We start from the raw sequence: 19,678 nt of genomic DNA, 5'->3' as shown, positions 1-19,678 counted from the left end.
TTTTAAAAAAAAAAAAAAAAAAAAAAAAAAAAAAAAAAAAAAAAAAAAAAAAAAAAAAAGAAAGATAGTTCTGCTAGTAGATATGACTATTCCAAAGAAACACTGAAGAAAGAAGGCCTTTGAGGAGATTGTTCTAAAGGTCCATATAAAAGTTGATGATCATTTGAACTGTGAAAATAAGACTTGAAGGTAAGAACAAAACAAACAGTGCTTTGGGCAACAGAAACAACAGAACTAGGAGGATCTCCTGAAAGTGAGTGTTGTTGGAAAGGAGTTAATAAGAAAGACTCTAATCTTTCTAATTTAGTCATCTGTAAAATGGGAACTACCTCAGAGGGTATCATAATGTTTAAATAGATCAGTGTTTATAATGCATCTTGAATGATACCTGGACATTGGTAAATACAGTTCACTTTTTGTTAAATACAAACTATTATGCAGGAGTCCTCCCTTATCTGTGGTTCCACTTTCTACGGTTTCAGTTGTCGTCACTCAATCACAGTTCAAACAGATTAAGTGAAAATTTACAGAAATATACAATTCATAAGTTTTAATTTGCATGCCGTCCCTCCCAGGACATAGGTCATCCCATTGTCCAGCATCTCCACGCTATAGATGCTAACTGCCCGTCAGTCACTGAATAACAGACTAAGTTATCAGACTGATTGTCACAGTATTGCAGTGCTTGTGTTCAAGTCACCCTTATTTGACTTAATAATGTCCCAAAAGCACAAGAGGAGTGATGCTAGCAATTTGGAAATGCCAAAGAGAAGCCGTAAAGTGCTTACTTTAAATGAAAAGGTGAAAGTTATCAATGTAAGGAAAGAAAAAAAATTGTACGCTGAGGTTGCTAAAATCTGCAATAAGAATGAATCTTCAATCCATGGAATTGTGAAGAAGGAAAAAGAAACTTGTGCACAGTACGTACAGGATTCAGTATTTTCTGCGGTTTCAGGCATCCACTGGGGGTCTTGGAACATACGTATTCCCTGTGGATAATGGGGGGACTATAATAATTTCTTTAGCCCCAAATATTGATCTTCATTTCACATTCTATTTTATTTCTCTAGTAATAGTATTATTTTGCTGAAGACTGGTTTGCTTATCTTATTCTACTCCTAATCTTAATGGGTTCTGAATGAAGTATTATTAAATTCACTACCTCTTTCATGTGAAAAGTAAATCTTAGGAAAGATAAAATCAATCTCTTCCTTTACGACACAAGTACCTCACAAAATTATGTTAGGAAAGTTTTTTCTGGGCATATCACAATGTAATCATCTGTTTCTAAAGAATTAAATTGATAAGCAATTTTCTCGAAAGGCATGTTTCTCCTAGTAGTTTCCTTCTTTTACTTTTTTTTTTTTTTTAACTTTTCAGGACTAGAATTTCTAAAATGAGCTTTTCATATATTCAAGCAGTTTCAGCCCTTAGAGTTACCAACCTTTCTTTGGCATATTCATGACAATCAGGATGCAGTCTGTGCCAGGAACTGTGCTGGATGCACTAAATACATACTCTCATAGTCTCCACAACGATCCCTTGACTTGGCTTTGATGTTTGCGGTATAACTGAGGAAAATGAGGTTAATCAGAATCTGAATCATCTCAAGGCTAGGAAGTTGGTTTGAAGTAGTGAACTACAACTGCTCAGTGGGTTGCAAAGCAGAGCCTCATTCAACATGGGCCAGTTGTCACTATCCTCTATAGTGTGTCATCCTTTCAAGGATGAGACATGAAGTAGGATGGTCTGATGGTGGCACCCCAAGATTGATTGCTCTTCCTCACAGTAGAAGATGCTGTGAAGTCCTGGTAACTAGGACTTATCTTCAGTGGCTTGGGGTGACTAATGGGCAATAATCTTTCTTTTCTGCTCAGTCCATGGGGCATCAGCAACTACCTCCATCTGGGCCCATCAGCAGGCTTACTACAGAGCTGTTGAGAGTCTCTTGTCTAAACAGAGATCCAGATCTAATATTCTTACCAGTGTTAATGAAGCTTTGAATTCATTTTTTTAATCCAAGACTATTGTCCTGAGATTATGTCATTGTGGTGGAGATAATAAGTATTAGAAACTCACAGACGGGCTTGTTCCTGTAAGATAAAGTTGGCAGGATTGGCTTTATGAAGGAGTTAGAGACTGAGATGCACTTAAAAGGCAAATAGATCACGCGTAAGGAAAGAAAGGAAAAAATATTCTGGTACAGAAATAGAATGCACGAAGGCACCAAAGCAAAGCTAAACCAGATGTGTCCAGGCAATAAATAGACAATTGTTCCCGGAACAAAGTATTTAGTAAGAGAAGTGGTAAAGAACAGCATAAAAAACTGGTATGGACACATCTGTGAAGAGCCGAAAAGTTTCTGTATCTTCCTATGGGTATTGAAATTGTCAAAAAAGGTGGTGACATTAAAACAGGATTTTAGGGGAATCTGTTAGTAGGGTCAGAGGCTGAAGTGGTGATGTAGAGAAGGAATTCAAATTATTCTGAATTTCAAAAAATCTGGGGAAATATCTTGATATGTTTTAGAAGTGAAGAGTGCCTGTTTTGAGAAGTTGTTTCTAATTTCTTCCAAAAAGATAATTATATCTCATGTGTTGGCACACCTTTCCTATAAAGGACATACAGTAAATATTTTAGAATTGTGGACATACAGTTTCTACCACAACTACTCAGCTTGTTGCTATTGCACAAAAGCAATCTTAAACAATATCTAAATTAAATGGCATGATTGCATTCCACTAATCTTTATTTATGGACACTGAAATATGAATTTGTGTCACAAATCATTACTCTTCTTTTGGCATTTGTCAGCCATTTAAAATGTAAAATACATTCTTACCTTGTGGGTGGATTGGTCCATAAGTCAGGGGGCAAGCAGGATTCGGCCTGTAGGCCAGTGTTTGTAAACCCCTGGTTTATAGAACATCACTCAGAACTCGTTCAATCCAACATCATTTTGAAAACGTTGAATTCGTTACTCAAGCCTTCTACTGAACATTTGAAAGGATCTAGATGAAGTGGTAAGTGAAGTGGTGAGAGAAAAAGGGGACAACTGACTAGCTAGTCAGACTAACCATATTAACCAGTGGGGGCAGTGGTAAAACCTACATCCCTGTGTGCTCCAATCCAAACAGTCTGACACCTTCAGGGGAAAAAAAAATCAATCAATAAATACAGTCAAACACATTCTGAACTCAGCCTTTTGATAATTGCAGAGAGAAGGGCAAAAGTGGTAGGACTTTCTTTTATTCAAGTTGTTTATGATATTCTTAGGGAAAGCAATGCAGTGCAGTACTTAAAACGATGGAGTGGGCGGCTCTAGGGTAGCACGTCACACAAGCAAATCACACACGTACACTAGAGTCTGATAAAGGTTAGGCTGAAATTACTGGCAAATACAGAGAGAATGGATCCCAGTAATGTCCACATGTTATCTATTTTTCAAGTGATATTAGATAAAAAAAAAATAAAGGAAAAATGGTATATTATCATGGCCTGAAAAATAAATAGTCTCCTATTTCGTATTATGTAGAATCCCTCTCATTTCTTGAAGGTAATTTTCTTTTGATAACTTGGCACTGGTCATTTCTTATAAAGCAAGTGTTTTTAAAACATTTTTCATTATTTATCTTTAACCTTTTCTCCCAGTTCTGTTTGCTTATTTATATCACATAAATATGAAAAAAAATAAACATACACAATATAGTGATTAATTTATATGGAAGTAGAGATGTGAATAATATTGAAATTCAGAAAAGGAAAGTTTACATAAATATGTCCCTCCAAATTCTTGGCACTAGCTGTTGGTTTTATCTGCTTCCTCCCTACTTGTAGCTGTCCAGGAAGATTGCTAGGGCATTTGCTACCTATGAGTCCCTTCCGGCTCTGATTGTTCACCCAAAGCAGCATGGCCTGTGGCAGAGACTCCTGTCAACTCTGCCTATAAGTCCTCCAAAAGTTATTTTTTAACACACACAGAAAAAAAAAACAGAGAAGAAAAGTGATTATTGCCTTCATTGCTTAGATTCATATAAAAATAAGTTTTTAGCCTAATTCTAAGAAAGTCATTTCAGTTGTTCCCCTCAATAAGTAAAAATAGTCAGTCAGTCAATTTTTGTTGCAGAATTAAATTTCCTGTCATTTTCTTACAACTATTCATATATAATTAAATATTTTGAAACATGAAAACTTCTTAAAAATTTTAAATACTAGTATTTAGTCAAAAATGTCTTCAGTATTTGCCTAAATCATAACATATGTTGAGAAACCCTGTAATGAAAGTAACATGACCAATACACACCTACCCACTGGTCTCCTTAATTATTAATTAGGAAATGTTTAGAAGTAGATCCCTTCCTATTTATTTACCTTTTGTAAAGAATATAAAATTTATGAAATCAGAAAATTAGCTGGAAGCAATTGTAGCCCATTTTGTAATGAAAAAAATAAAACACAGGAGGTTTTTTTAAGTGCCTTTTTCAAGATGTCACGATGAACTAGAACCTTCAGGATTAGACTTCCCCTTTGATAAGTTAGGACATACAGAAAATACCCAGTTCTTAAGAGACACAGAGGAGGGAGAAGGACCCTAATCTGTCACCTGCCCCGAGGGGTATTATTGCCAATAAATGATCATATAGGGTATGCTGCTTTCTCTTCATTATAAAATATTTACCCTGCAAATCAATATTCAGCCAATTTGTAGCCAAATGCATTATAAATTTCTTCACTATTACAACCACAAATAGCTATATCAAAACTTCTACAAACCAATTACCATGAATAAAAATAAGTAAATATAGTAAGTGTAAATCAGAATTAGACTAACGCTATTATCCTTTTAGTTTAACTTTTAAATGCTGCATTCCCATTCCAAAGCTCTCTCATTTTATTTAGCCTCCCCATTAATCCAGCCAAAGTTTGAAATAGTCTAGATTAGGTCTTAATATACTGTGTGTAGCATTTTACTGGTGCTAAATTATGCATTTTCATCCAAACAAGTATAATAATTCTGTCAGATTCATGTGAAAGCAATTTTTGAATAACAGCAAATTGTTATATTAAAATAAATATTTCATATTTTTTCTCATAGGCTTGAATCCAAGGAGCCTTTCCTGTCTGTTGGGTGAGTATATGTCAAAATATTTTGGATGTTAATTCCTTAGTTCGAATGAACAACGTCTCTTGAGATGGTATTTCCAGTCACAGAATCCTATATTCAAAATCATAACATATCGTTGCATGTAACACTGCAATCTATGTTTTAAAAAGACAACTAAAATGCTCTCTAGGCTGTTCTGTGAGCTCAGAAATTCAGTTAATTAAGATATATAGAATCCTGTATCTTCTATAAAAGCTAAACAAGGTAAACAGTGATTATCCATATTCTCATCGTGTAAAGATATGCTTAGATTGGTTTTAAAAATTCTTTTGAGCCACGGCTTCACTATTCCTAGTCTGTTTACCCATTTTTGTACTCTATTTCTTTTGAATCTACTGTATGCAGTGTTTCTTCCCCTTCCTTCTCTAAATGTCTTCAGAATCTGTATCTATATTTTTTCCTTTGCTCTCATTTCACTTTTATTTCTCCAATTCACTCACAATGACTGCTTCTCTGAACACAAAGCTGAAGAGCCCTCAGGCAGATTGAGTTAGAACTAATCTTTGCCTCCTCTGATAGGTACCTTTCTGAGTCACAGTACTTGTCCTAATAATACTGAGGATGATGATGATAATAGTAATAATAATAGTAATAGTAATAATATTGTTCACAAGAATACACCCATACTATTTTCAGGCACTTAGAACTAATTAATAATCAGTAATGTTTTTATCTGATCTATAAATAATCTTTTAACTAATATATTAAAATGTCTTATGAAGGGACTTTTGCATGCTCAGCATTATGGTTGAGGTTATAAAGTATCAAAAAGTATTGGAAGATTTCATTTCAAACGAAGGAAATCATCCCATATTTCATGAGGAAAAAAAAAATCACACATTGGCAGCTACGATATTCATGTTTAATGACCAGAAACAAAGGATGGGGTTAGATTTTTAAATGATCAGATCAATTTTGTTATATTACTTTGTTCATGGCCCTTGAATATGTCTTTCACTTATTGCGCAACATGGTTCTCAATTCCCTTCTACTTCTTATAAAAGCATTTTAGAAGGCCATTTAATTAATGGAAATCAAAATAATTGCTAGGGGAGATGGAAGAGAAAAATGGAGTGTATTCATGTATTGGAGGACTTCATGAAAAATAAAAGGTCAAGTTGGTCTAGTCCAAAAAAATCGTTAGAGCATGCTTCTTGCTTACATCGATCATCAGCTCCTATTGTTAAAAATCTCTAAAACTGAAGAAATCTTTTATTTTGAATGCATACGTGTCTGCCCTCAAGTCAAGAGGGCTGAAATAGCTTCTCTTCATGCCTCACTTAATGCAGTTTCTCTGCAGCCTTTCCTGTTCTCCCAGCTAGTTTGAAATGGAATCCATCTTTTATTTCATACCTCTGTTTTACAAGGGCAGACCCTAAGTAATCTTTGTTTTAAACTTATCAGGAGTTTAGTACTCAGTATTAGAGCCCTGAGAAAAACTTTCCAAATGCCAAAGTGGGAAGACTGGTATGGCGTGAATAAGATACTGGCATTCCTTATGTATGTCTTAAAAGCAAAGTGGTAGGAAACATGCAATCCAAATGGCTCTGCTTATTGCATATTTTAATTTATAGTTAAATTTCTCCATTCCTCTCCAAGAAAATTATTTTAAATAAAATTGTCCAAAAGCATGTCTGAATCTCTCTCTTGCCCCTGTCTTGTAAGAGGATGAGGTGAAAGTGAATGTAAGAGACATGTAAGCCCACCAGGCACTAGGCAGTCTACTATAAGAACCATTACCCAAATTTATGACTTTTAATTCATAGCCACATGCCAAAGGGAATAAGTACATGGTCTATGGTCTGTAGTATCAATCGACACATGAATATGTAGCATTGAGTTTGTCTCCTCCTACACACCTCATTTACATTAATTTTAATTCTATGTTCAATTAAAAAAAAGTGTGAATATTACGTACTTCAGTCTCTTGCCCATCAATGTTTTATTGTTAATATTTAATTTAAAAAATTTTAATATTTGTACATGTTTCTGTGATACAGTATGTTGTTTCAATACATGCATATACTGTACATTGATTCACTTAGGGTACACACCATAGCTTTGTACCCATTATCCACCACTTCCACTCCCCCTTCCCAGCCCCTTCTCTCTTCCCAGTCTCTGGTCATGATTATTCTACTCTCTACTTCTATGGGAATTTTTTTTTTTAATTTAGATTCCACTCTGAGTAAGATCATGCAGTATTTGTCTTTCTGTGCCTGGCTTACTTCACTTAACATCATGCTCTCCAGTTCCATCCATGTTGCTGCAAATGACAGTATTTCACTATTTTTGGTGGATGAATAGTATTCCATTCCATTATGTATATGTATCACAGTTTTATTATCCACTAATCCACTGATGGACATTTAGATTGATTCCATCTCTTGGTTATTGTAAATAGCATTGCAATGAGCATGGGAGTACAAGTGTCTCTTTGATATGTTGATTTCATTTCCTTTGGGTATGTACCAAATAGTGGGAATGCTGAGTCATAAGATAGTTCTATTTTTAGTTCTCTGAGGAGCCTTCATGCTGTTTTCTACAATGGGTGTACCAATTTACATTCCCACCAACAATGTAGGAAGGTTCCCTTTTCTCCACATCCTTGGTAGCATTTGCTTTTTTGTCCTTTTGATAATAACCGTTCTAACTGGGGTGAGAAAATATCTCACTGTGGTTTTGTGTTTCCCTGATGATTAGTGATATTAAGCATTTTTTCATGTGCCTGTTGACCATTTGTATGTCTTCTTTTGAGAAATACTTGTTCAGGTTCTTTGCCATTTTTTAATTAGGTTATTTATTTGCTTTTTTACCTGTTGAGTTGTTTGAGTTTCTTATTTATTCTGGATATTAGCCCCTTGTCTGATGTGTAGTTCACAAATACTTTCTCCCATTCTGTAGGCTATCTCTTCACTTAATTGATTGTGTCCCTTGCTGTGCAGAAACAGTCTAGTTTGATGTCCCATTTGCCCATTTTTGCTTTAGTTGCCTTTGTCTTTATTTTTAATCCAAAAAAGCGCTGCCCACTCTCATCATGTATAGCATTTTGCCTATGTTTTCTTCTAGCTGTTTCATAGTTTCAGGTCTTAAATTTAGTTCTTTAATCTATTTTGAGTTCATTTTTTGAACTTATGGGGAAACGTAAGAGTCTAGTTTCAATCTTTGGCATGTGGATATTCAGTTTTCCCAGCACCATTTATTGAAGAGGCTGTGCTTTACCCATTGTATATTTTTGGCACCTTTGTTAAAAATCAGTTGGCTGTAAATATGTGGGTTTTATTTCTCAGCTCTTTATTCTGTTTCATTGGTCAATTTGTCTCTTTATGCCAGTACCATACTATTTTGGTTACTATAGCTTTATAGTATATTTTGAGGTTGGGTTATGTGATACCTCCAACTTTGTTCTTTTTGTTTAAAATTTCTTTCACTATAGGGGTCTTCTGTGGTTCCACACACATTTTAACATGTACCTCTAAAAGTTGTTTTTACCTGCACAGGCTGATACTTACAAGCTAGCTATATCAGTTTAGGCACTTACTTAAACCCCCAAGCTTCATGTGTTTATTTGTGAAATGGAGATTAAGTGAGATAATTTAGGTCAAGCGTTTAGTGCTGTTCTTGGCACATAGGAATTGCTCATAAATGTTAGCTGTTATTACAGTCCGGGAAGGTATACTCATGTATAAATGCTCTAAAAGGTCAGAGAGCTCTGAAATAGTTCAAAGAATAAAGGTCCATTTTCCCAGGCAGTGCTTTGAGTTACATGTGGGAGCCAAAAGAAGTTTTTATAATGAAGAGAAAAAAATAAAAATTGTGATGGAATGAACTATCAAGCAAGATGAGTATAGACATTGTTTCGGATTTTAATGATGAACATTAATAATTGTCATCTAAATTTTTTAAATAGAAGGATTGATACATTTTTAATGTGTATCTCTTCTTAAAATAGGGTGTCAAATTCTTCTCTGGATAAATGTGCTACACTAATTCTGAAATAAAAAAATTTAAATGTCACAACATAATCTCAATCTGAATGGAAAAAAAGCTGTCAAAGAAAGTTATAACACAAGAAAATATTTGCTTGCTGAGCAGAGAATTGTGAAAAAATGTTGAGTGAAATTTCAGATCTCTTACCTTCAACTATATCTTGACATAAGAATTTTCCTTCATATGTACCAAAAAATGATTAATAAAATGTCATAAAGAAAAATTAAACATTACCTGTAATCTCTTTTAATGTAGTTTCCTTCTAATGTACTTAGACTATGTTAGAAGGCTCACCCTGCAGTCCAATTCTGTTCACCCAGGATAGGTCCATTGATGAAGTGTTTTCCCAAGCTACCAAGGCAATTCTGACACCAACTAGACCTGGGGACCACTGTCCACATTGTGTTTCCATCCTCCTCTGTCCTTCCCATACACATACACCCACAAGTTGCTCATATAGACACTTATGGTTTTTGGAAGCCTTCAGAAAATCTTTGAAATATAACTTACCACAGTCTCTTCTTGTTTTGGATGCATGTGGTGGAGGCAACCACCTTGATCTAGAACTGTCTTGGAGTTCACCTATCAGAGACTGGGATAGATGCAAGGAGCCCAGAAGATGTGCCGTGGACATTTCCACACTACCTGTGCTAAGGTGCATAAAAACTCATTCTGATGTCGACCCAAGACTGGGATTATATTACATCTAAAAACTTTAAATATTAATTAATATAATTTAAATATTAAGTATTTAATAAATATCTGTTTATTAAAATTGATAAAATATTTTCTATTTTGTTATTAAAATATTTTTATATAGATTTATTTATATATTTATTAAATTTATTGACTTTATTACACATATATTAAATATGTTCATATTATTATAAAAGAAATTTTTTAATAAATTTAAATATTAAAATTACAAATGAGACAACACTAAAAAAAATTAAAATTCTTGCCCACTCACTCACTTAACATTAAAAAAATAAGTTGAACAGTGTGTTTTTTTAGTGTGAAGTTTAAGCTTGGGGCTAAATAAATACTAGATGGCTGATGTTCTTATCATTCTCAAAACATTAAATTTTAGAGCAATTAAAAAAACTCTACTGGCAAATGTAGCATCAGATAGATTCCTTTAATGTAGCATCAGATATATTCTGATTTTGGAATTATGCTGGGAGAAAACAGGCATCAAGTTTGCATTCAGAAAAGTGAATAAGAACAGAGTGATAGTCTCAATTAAGATTCTAAGATATAAATCTTAGTTTAAAACCAGTCTTGCCTTGAAAAAACTTTTTACTGCTTTTTAATGAAAAGTACAGATAAGGGGGAAATGAAGATCCTATTCATTTGAAGTTTGAGATTCCCATTGTAAAAGTGCATGACAAGATAAAGCATGAGTTCTCTTTAAGTACACATACTGTTACTGTTGACATTTTGCAGACACTGAGCCACTTAAATACACTCAAGGCACCAGAGGAAAATGTTCATGTGAATTATTTCTCTTACCTCTTCAGCATGAAGTTGACCTTTTTAAAAGAAGCCCTTAATATGAATCAGTTGTATTTTGGAATTGAAACTTTGATTTATACCATTTTTCAGTTGATGAGTTTTTTCATGAGTTCCGTCATTATGAGGATGATTATTACACGGGTGAACTATTTTTTCAGACTTTTTTCACTGGGTCAGAATAATTTAAATAACTCAGGACAATTTAAAAGTAATATAGGTTTATCTCAGAATGTATGATTTCCTAGGTTTGGTTGGGAGATCTTCAAGAATGCATCAAAAATAAGAAATACTGGAAGTATTATATTTATTTCTATCGAGGCACTGTCTCTATGAGTGAGTTGATCATGGCCCAGCCAAACCTAGATGTCCTAAGTCCCCCAAGATGTAGGGGACTCCCCCAGAGGGAGCAAACACTGTCAGGAGAGCAAAGCTCATCCTGCACCCAAAACTGACCCTCATAATCACTAACTGTATTTCGTTAAATCATTTTCCTTGAGGGATATCTTTCCTCTTTTCTTTCCAGTCTTGAAACTGAATTTGGGTCTTCAATATACTTCTGCTCTTATGAAAACTTTGTTAAACCTTGACATTCTTATTAGGTTAAAGATTCAAATTATTTTACTCTTATCCAGGTTGTGTCAGAGATGCTATACATTACTCTAGTATTAGCCACCTGCTTTAAGAGCCTAAGTTCTATAATTTTATTTCCTTTGTTTGAATCCCATTCTGTCACTTCCTAGCTAGGTGACTTGGGCAGTTCATTTAACTCCTATCAGCCTCTGCTTTCTCACCTAAGGTAGTAACTAACTCTTAGGGCTGTTGTGAATGAGATAATACTTAAAGTGCTTAGAATAGTGTTTGAAACATAGTAAACAGGAAATAATTATCAATTATTATTAATATTCTGTGCAACGATTAAGTTATGTCACAAATCTCACCTAAAGAGGTAAGTTCCACTGAATCACAGAAATTCCAACTAATTGAATCTAAAGGCCTAAATATTCTGGAAGGTTGATAACGGAATTGAATTCTGGGAGTAGAAGTTCAGAAGAAAATCCAGTCAGCACAGGAGTGAAGAACTGCCTTACTAGGGTAGATCTTTGAGTAGAAATGCAAGAAAAAAATTAAACAGCAGTATGAAACAGAAAGACAATTCCCAAGTATACTTAGGTTTATATAAAATATGAAGCACAAGATTTAAAAAAGTTAATAATAGGAGCATGAAAAAGGGAAAGCAATACTAATTTAGGGATGGTTGATAGTAAGAGCATTAAAAAGTAAAAGAATTATATGAATGCTGTCAAATGATGGGTGTCTAGTAACCATTTAGGAATTAAGAGGTTGCCTTAATGCCGGAATTGAGACATTAAAGAAATTGGCCAGATTGTCAGGAAAATTAACACGAAAGCAGGACCTGAGTTTATCCTCAAGGGGAGGTAAGAATTCAATAGCAAGGTATTAAGAATGGAATTCCTGGAAGAAAAAAATTGAGTGAGTGGCCACAGAGAGAAGGCACTGGGCCAAGCACATCAGATATCCCAGTCCAGGAAGCTTGAAAGGCTTGTGAAAGGACAGGAGAGAGATTAGAATGGCAAGTTAAAGTAGAGTATGAATTAAGAAGTTAGACTAATGGAAGGAGCTTACTGTTCATTCTATGAATGAAGCGGAGTCATTGGACAATGAACATCTGCTTGTCTGTTTTGTTTTTAATTTACGAGTGTTGTTATCCAAAGTGAGGTCATAACAGAGCCACTTAGAAAGCCATTGTGACAGTTCAGGCATGATTTGAAAAGATGCAAGGCTTGAGTAGTATATAAAATAAGAATGGAAAGAAAATGCCTGATGAAATAACATTTTCTTTAAGAATATCCAAATTAGGGAATGAGTGATGTCTTAGAGGTTTCTCAAATAGACTTTGGTAGGATCATGGTGATACTATGACAAGCTGAAATTCAGGTGCAGCGTTGCACTAAGGGACGGTTAACTAGAAACTGTCCCGAAGCTGTAAATATGCCCATCTGACACTGTAGAGTCACTAATGGCCAATTCAATTCTTGTCTTTTAGTGGTGTGGTTTCAATTTTCTCTGTGTCTTCAGGGAAAAAGGAATAAGGGGATGAAGCCAATTTTCCTCTTCTAAAAATCTATTTTTTTGCACATGTTTCTTACACTCAGACAGTGCTACCACAAAATTAATGATTTCTTTAGCAACTGCACTTGCTTCATTTTTTTTCAAGGTCTCCGGCTACTTCTCTGGAGAGTACACGAAGTTTCCACAGCGCTATTTTTGTAATCTAAAACAGTTGTGCTTTCAGGCCTAATGCTACCACTGTAATTCTAATTTATCAACCTGCCACTCAGTGAAATGCTGTAAAAACATTTGAAAGCTTAAGCCCATCATTTATTTCTGCACCTGTCAATGACACTCTTATGTACTTGTCAAAATCATTTAAACTGCACTATGATAGCACATGCAATATCACCAATAAATTGGGCAATCAATCATGTATGTGCATGTTTTGACAGTGGTGTCTTGGACACATGGGCTCCTGTATGCATTTTTAAGAAACAAGAACTCATTACTCTTCAATAATAAAATACAGTAAAGTCATCAAAAAGAGTCTTCTTCAGTCTTTACAATTAAAAAAAGTCTTCGGAAACAGAGGGGCTGATCGTGACTGAAATTGCTTTTATTTCTTCAGTGAAATGTTCTCCGGGAAAAAGAAGTAATTGCAAATTATAGCAGACAGGAATATAGTGTTACATGGAGGGAAGAAAATGTATAGGATCATTAAATAGATTTATTTAAGTTCTGCTTATAAAGAAAGCAGTGGTGCAGTACTTTATAGCTGATGATATTTTAAAAGAATGTTATCAGCCCTTCCACTACTATCTAATTTGTTCTTATAACAAAGTGTCACATTAAGCCAAATGTCACAATTCATATCAGTTTTACTTTGAGAATTGGTACAATTATACATCATAGGCAACCTCCCCCCTAAAAACTTGGATGAGATCTTTGATCATAATAAATTAAGACACTTAAAAATTGATCTATTAGGATAGCTAGATAGAGAGAACATACTTAATCATTAAGAAAATTCAACTCAATAACAAATCTGGTGTCATACAGTTATGTGTATATTTAAGATAAAATGTTGTTAAAATTGTAACTTAAGTAATATTGGCTAAATAGCCTAACTGTACCCTCTAAACTCTCTGTTGTAGCAATCCTCACCACTTAATTATTTTTTTAAAAGCTGGTCTTATGAGAAGTCCTTTAAAATCTATGGAGAATCTATGACCACTTCATATTACATAATTCTGAAGTAGCCTAATTTAGCTAATTCAGAATTAGCCAAACTAATTTAACAGACATCAAACACCCATACATGAGAAAGTAAATAAGTAAACATGACATGTAGAAGGCCTCACTCATGAGAAGAACTAATCTTAAGTGATGTTATGGTATCAAGTTTAACACAACCAAAGCTTTGAGAGGTGAATTTATTTACACAACTACCACTGTTTCCTTACTGCGCCAGCACTGTTTTCAAGGAACATGAGTTTTTTAAAGTGTCAAACCACATTGGAAAGAGTAATATTGTCTGACTGATGAAAAATACATTTATTGAATGCATATATGAATAAAACAGAAATGGTGGCTAAGGTTATTTAGATGTCATATGTAGAAATACTACATGAAGAGAGTGCTGTTGATTCAATTTAAAACAAGGTCTTAGTCTCGTATACTTTTAAAATCAGTCTGGAAATCAATCACTCACTAGAAATTAGAATGCAAACCAAATAAAGTACTTTGATTTCAGTCATTTGACTACCTTCACCCCACCTCAAAGGAAAGAAAATGAATTAAGCGTACTTGAAAAGAATAAATTCTTTCTCCTTTTTTTAACTCTATAAAATGTATTTGAAGTTGAATTTCCAATTGAATCATACTTGATTATCTAAATAATTTCCTGGCAATATAAACAGCACTTATCTTAAAGGGTTCAAAATACTGATTACCTTTTATTTTGTGTTGTTCAATGAATCTTTACTGATTCTCAGATAGACAAAATAGATGTCATTCTTTTAATGTTGGAAGACTGAGATATCTTCATAGAGACACACAGAATATTGATAGCCATTTCAGAATGAAGCTCAGTCTGGGGCTTTTGCTTAAAGAGCTGGCAATTTCATGCATTCTATCATGACATGCTCTCTTCTGAGATTCGTATTCATTTGAATCATCACAAATGTCTAAATAATAGCTTTAATTATTCAGGAAAATAATCATGTACATAAAAAGCTATTTATTGCTTTTAGAGGCACTGTGAATTCCAGATTTGCATTATAAAAGTGCTAGCATAAGTTTTAAAGTCTCACTTCCCAATTACATTCTGTTCATCCAGCCAAGAATGACTGATCTTTATTTCATCAATCTCAAAAGGTGACCTTTTCAATACTTTTAATGACATTTTCAAAGAACAGAAATACTTTTTGATTCAAAAGGATTTTCTACTCAACTCTGCAGAACAAATCAATTATCACAGCATAATCAATAGCTGCCAAATATTAGCAAAAGCCAGACATCACTTATGCTTCAAGAGCTTATCAGAAAAAAGAAAATGCATCGAGTGGCTAGATTTTTGTATGCCAACTAAGATAGATACTAAAATGAAAAGTCAGCCCCAAATGTTTCATGTTTTTAGAGACCTGATTATTTCCTTGGTGAAATTTTACTAGATCACATTTGGAATGTACCATTGGAAGCTACAGACCACATTCAACTTCAAAATAAAATAACTTGCCTGTGGTTTGATACAACAGCAGGCAGCCTTTGACTACAGTTTTCCCTTAGCTTCAATGAAAAGCATATAAAAACTGAAACACCTGATGAGACATTTCCTCCAGATATTGGCTAGATTATCATATCATGCAAGCAGTATTTAAATAAAGTGTATGTTACAGCCCAATTAGATACTAAAAATTTTGAAAGCCTTTTAAAAAGTGAGGTTCCTCTAGAGAAGTTATCTTAAAGATGTGTTCTGGGCCGGCCCCGTGGCGCACTGCTACAGTGCGCGGCTTGGGAGCGCGGTGGCTCTCCCGCCGAGGGTTCGGATCCCACATACAGACCAGCCGCTCACTGGCTGAGCGAGCTGCGGGCACAACACCGAGGATTGCGATCCCGTTGCCCATCACGAAAAAAGACAAAAAGGAAAAAAAAAAAAGATGTGTTCTGTAAATCATGGGCCTTTGATCATACACATTAATCTCCGTAGCCCTGTGGCAGGCTAAGTACTCCCAATTCATGTGTAGGGCAACCAAGTCACACATTAGTGGGCTGCTCAATAAATCAAAGCATTCATTCCTAATTTTCCTAAGTTTCTAGGTTTTGGTTTGAAACTCTTGAGAAAGGATTTGATAGCATTGCTGCCCTTTTTGCAATGAACAGCTGCCAATTTTATTAAGTGCATCACTTCATTATTTGAAGGGCAGTATGTGTGTGCTAAGTATTAAGTGCTAACAATGTCAGCTGCTGCTCTAAACTAGTCCACTGGACAGGCATAACTTCCTCTTCGTGTCGTTGAATATTGAGCTTTCCTTACATGTTACGAAAATCACATCAAACCATCCTTGCTTAAAAATTTAGTAAAGTATTTAGACATTTATTTTTGACAACATCAGATGAAGGGTGGTGCCAAAATTATTTTGACTTAATATCTAATATGTTGAGAAAATTCTACAATTCACACTTTTTTAGATACTATTAATTGCTTAACATTTACCTCCAATGTATAAACTAGGGGTTGAAAACAAGAAGTGGATGTCAGGATGCTATTTTATTCTAATCCAGACTTCATTTCCAAGATCTTTATTTTTATTTTTGAATATCAATTCAGTTATATTTAGATAAGATTTATTCAGTGCAAAATTCTATTCAAGTCATATTGGTAGTTTCAAGGTAAGATACAGTGGTGGACGAGATTGGAGTTTCTATAAAACAGTGCCAATCTGTGAGCTGTTTTTTCCATTTCATCACTAGATAAGTACAGAAAGTAATAGTAAGCATTTAAACACTTTTATAGCCTTTTGATACTGCTTTGACATCTAAGTGTAGGATTCTGCACATAAGTATCAGGCTGCGATGGACTGGAAAGTTTTTATATAAAAACCTGGTCCTTCACCACAATAAGTAGGAGACCATGAACAAGATCAAGTCTTTGCCTTCAAAAAGGTTAGAATGTAATGAAAAGGATAAAACCAATAAGCTGTTATCTGTAATACAAGGCTTTAATTGCTTGAGGACTCTAATCTGCTCAAGAAGATAAAATAAAAGCAAACAGATACCTGTCACATAAGGCATTACCTGATACCTCTTGAAAGAGGGGTGATGAAAGTTGTGGGACTCAGTACAGAACAGTGCACAAAGTCAGGCTGGTTTCATTTCTGTTCTGGGGACAGCTAGTAGCACCATTTGGCTGGACCAAAGTGCGTCTTAGAAGAGATGCTGGATAACATAAATGAAAAGTTAAGCAATGACTACATCAAGAGAGATTGGAAAGTCCTGACTACATTTCAACTTTTCTTCAACTCCTCTCTCCCTTTTTCCCTTTCTTGCCTCCTCCCCCTTCCTTTTATCTCCCTCTCTCCTCCTCCTACTCTCTGACTCCTCTTTCTTTCCTTCTCATTCTCCTTTTTTCTCCCCTCCTTCCTCTCCTGCTCTTCCTTTCCCTTTCTCTTCCTCTCTCCTCCCATTCTCCCCCCTCCTACTCCTTCCCCACCCTTCCTTCCCTCTTTCCTCCTCCTCCCTTCTGCTGCTTCTCTTTATTTTGTCTTCGTTTTTAAAAATGCATGCCTTCAACAAAGAGTTCCCTTTGCTTTGCAATAGATCTCACCATTAGAAGGAAAATTAAAATATGTGAAATATTTGCTGGACGCCAGAAATCACATTAATTCCTAACAGTCCAACTTGTCCTTTTGCTCACTGATGAGAAAAAAAAATTATCACTATCTTAATGGCTATGGAAAAATTAGGATAACCCCAAAATGGCATTATTTTTCAGTATTAGACCAGGATGAGACTTCTCTTTATTTTGAAATTAGCAGTTTATCGTCTCTAAGCAAATTGACAATTCCGAGAGACCTCCAGATATTGACATTTGATATCACCAATACACTACTAGGACTCTGCCCTGTCAAATTCCAGTGAGCTCCACCTGTCAACAAGCCCTGTGTACATGCAGATGCACACACTTATGCACACTTGCACACACAGATGCACATGCTCACAGAGCTCAAACTAGGTTTTTGGTGCCTTGCTCTGAAAAATTACCAACCAGCAAAGAATCACCAGACATCCGAGGAAGTCTTTAAAATAAAAGAAAAACCCCAGAGAAAATCAGAACTTCACAGAAATAAAGAAATTATACAAGCACAAAACTAAACTCAACTAAACAAAATAACTAAAAATAAAACCCATAACTAATACCCCTAGAAATTGGAAAATATATTGTATTTATATTAAAAGAGTATTATTAAAAGGAATATATGAAGAACAGGAAAAAGCTTCTTAGAAATTAAAGATATTGTATGAGAAATAAAAAATTCAATGAAAGTTTGAAATATGAACTTAAAAGATCAAAAAGACAAAGAGATGGAAAGTAGTCAAGAAATGTTAGAAACAATTAGAGGCTCATTCTGGGAATTCAATATCTAACTAATAGTTGTTTCACAAAGAGAGATCTGAAAGGACAACATTATCAAATAGGTAATTACAAGAAAATGTCCTAAAAGTGAAGGCTGTGAGTTTTCAAATAATAAGGTGTTCAGCACAATGAATGAAAAATGACCTAAATTAAACAGGTTATTGTAGATAAGGAGATGACCTTAAAGGTCCAAATAGAGGAATAAAAGCCACCTACGAAGACTTGGAATCAGAATGACATCAAATTTCTCTAGTTTAGAAACTTTCAGACAGTGGAATAATGCTTTCAAAATTCTGAAGAAAAATTGTTTCCAGATTGAAGATTAAGACCATCAACCAAGCCAAACAAACTACGAGTTAAGCATGAAGATAGAAAAAGATACGGTCAATTCTTGTTATCTGTGGTAGTTATATTTTGTAAAGTCACTGCAAACACCAAATTAACAAATACTGGACCATTGCTTGTAGAGGAAATATAGGCCTAGGTTCCTGTGAGCCTCGGGTCACAACATTTTTGTCAACTGATCAATAAGTAACCTTGCTGTATGTGTGTTTCCATTTCCATTTAAAGACACCTTATTTAATATATTCACATACGTATGTACGTGTGTGTGTGTGTGTGTGTGTGTGTGTGTGTACAGTTGATTCATTAACATTGGACTCACAGCCCCAAAGCACCATAACTCATGACTGAATGAAGCTAATCTAACACATGCCTTTTCTCTGTAAGGCACATCACAGTCTTATTGTGCTTAGGGTCACTAAATAGTAATTCAGCACTATGCTTGGGGCTATTTTATGCAGCAACCTAAGCTGTAAAAATGTGCGTCAGGTGACTCAAAATTTTTGCCGCTTTTGTACATGTGTCTGAATGACCAAGAAAGCCATGTATTAATTTAGGGGTTACAAATTAATTTTGCAAAGTTACAAATACAGAATCCATAAATAATGATATTAGCTGTATTTTCATAAATCTAATGATTCACAAATCCTTTCTAAGAAATCTTCTGAAGGTTGCTTCACCAAAATTATTGAATTAATCAAAAAAAAAGTCTAACACGAAAGAAAAGCAAGTCCCCAAATGACTGGTGAAGAGAAGTACCAGGGTGGTAGCTTTGTAGCAGACCTAGAAAGGACCCATCTGGGTTACAAAGCAGAACAGTGGAGAGATCCAGGAAGAAGCTGGAAAAATAAGGCCATTATAAGTGCCAAATAAACGACAATTTGTACAATAAGGAAATGTATTCATTGCACAGTATATTGCTGAACTGTAAATAATATTTACATAGTCATAACAATATA

At 34.7% G+C, this 19,678-nt stretch overlaps 1 protein-coding gene across 1 annotated transcript in view; it reads left to right on the top strand.

The window, feature by feature from the left end:
• The window catches only part of RALYL (RALY RNA binding protein-like), a 198,437-nt gene that overhangs the window by 85,759 nt on the left and 93,000 nt on the right, over window positions 1-19,678 (top strand). The window contains exon 3 of the mRNA XM_008582509.1: window positions 5,096-5,128. Within this exon, the coding sequence (XP_008580731.1) occupies window positions 5,096-5,128 (33 nt within the window). The remainder of the gene's footprint in view (window positions 1-5,095; window positions 5,129-19,678) is intronic.

This window comes from Galeopterus variegatus, unplaced genomic scaffold (genome assembly GCF_000696425.1).
Source record: "Galeopterus variegatus unplaced genomic scaffold, G_variegatus-3.0.2 Scaffold2654, whole genome shotgun sequence".
In the NCBI taxonomy this organism is placed as follows: domain Eukaryota; kingdom Metazoa; phylum Chordata; class Mammalia; order Dermoptera; family Cynocephalidae; genus Galeopterus; species Galeopterus variegatus.
This window is presented reverse-complemented; position numbering and strand designations above follow the sequence as displayed.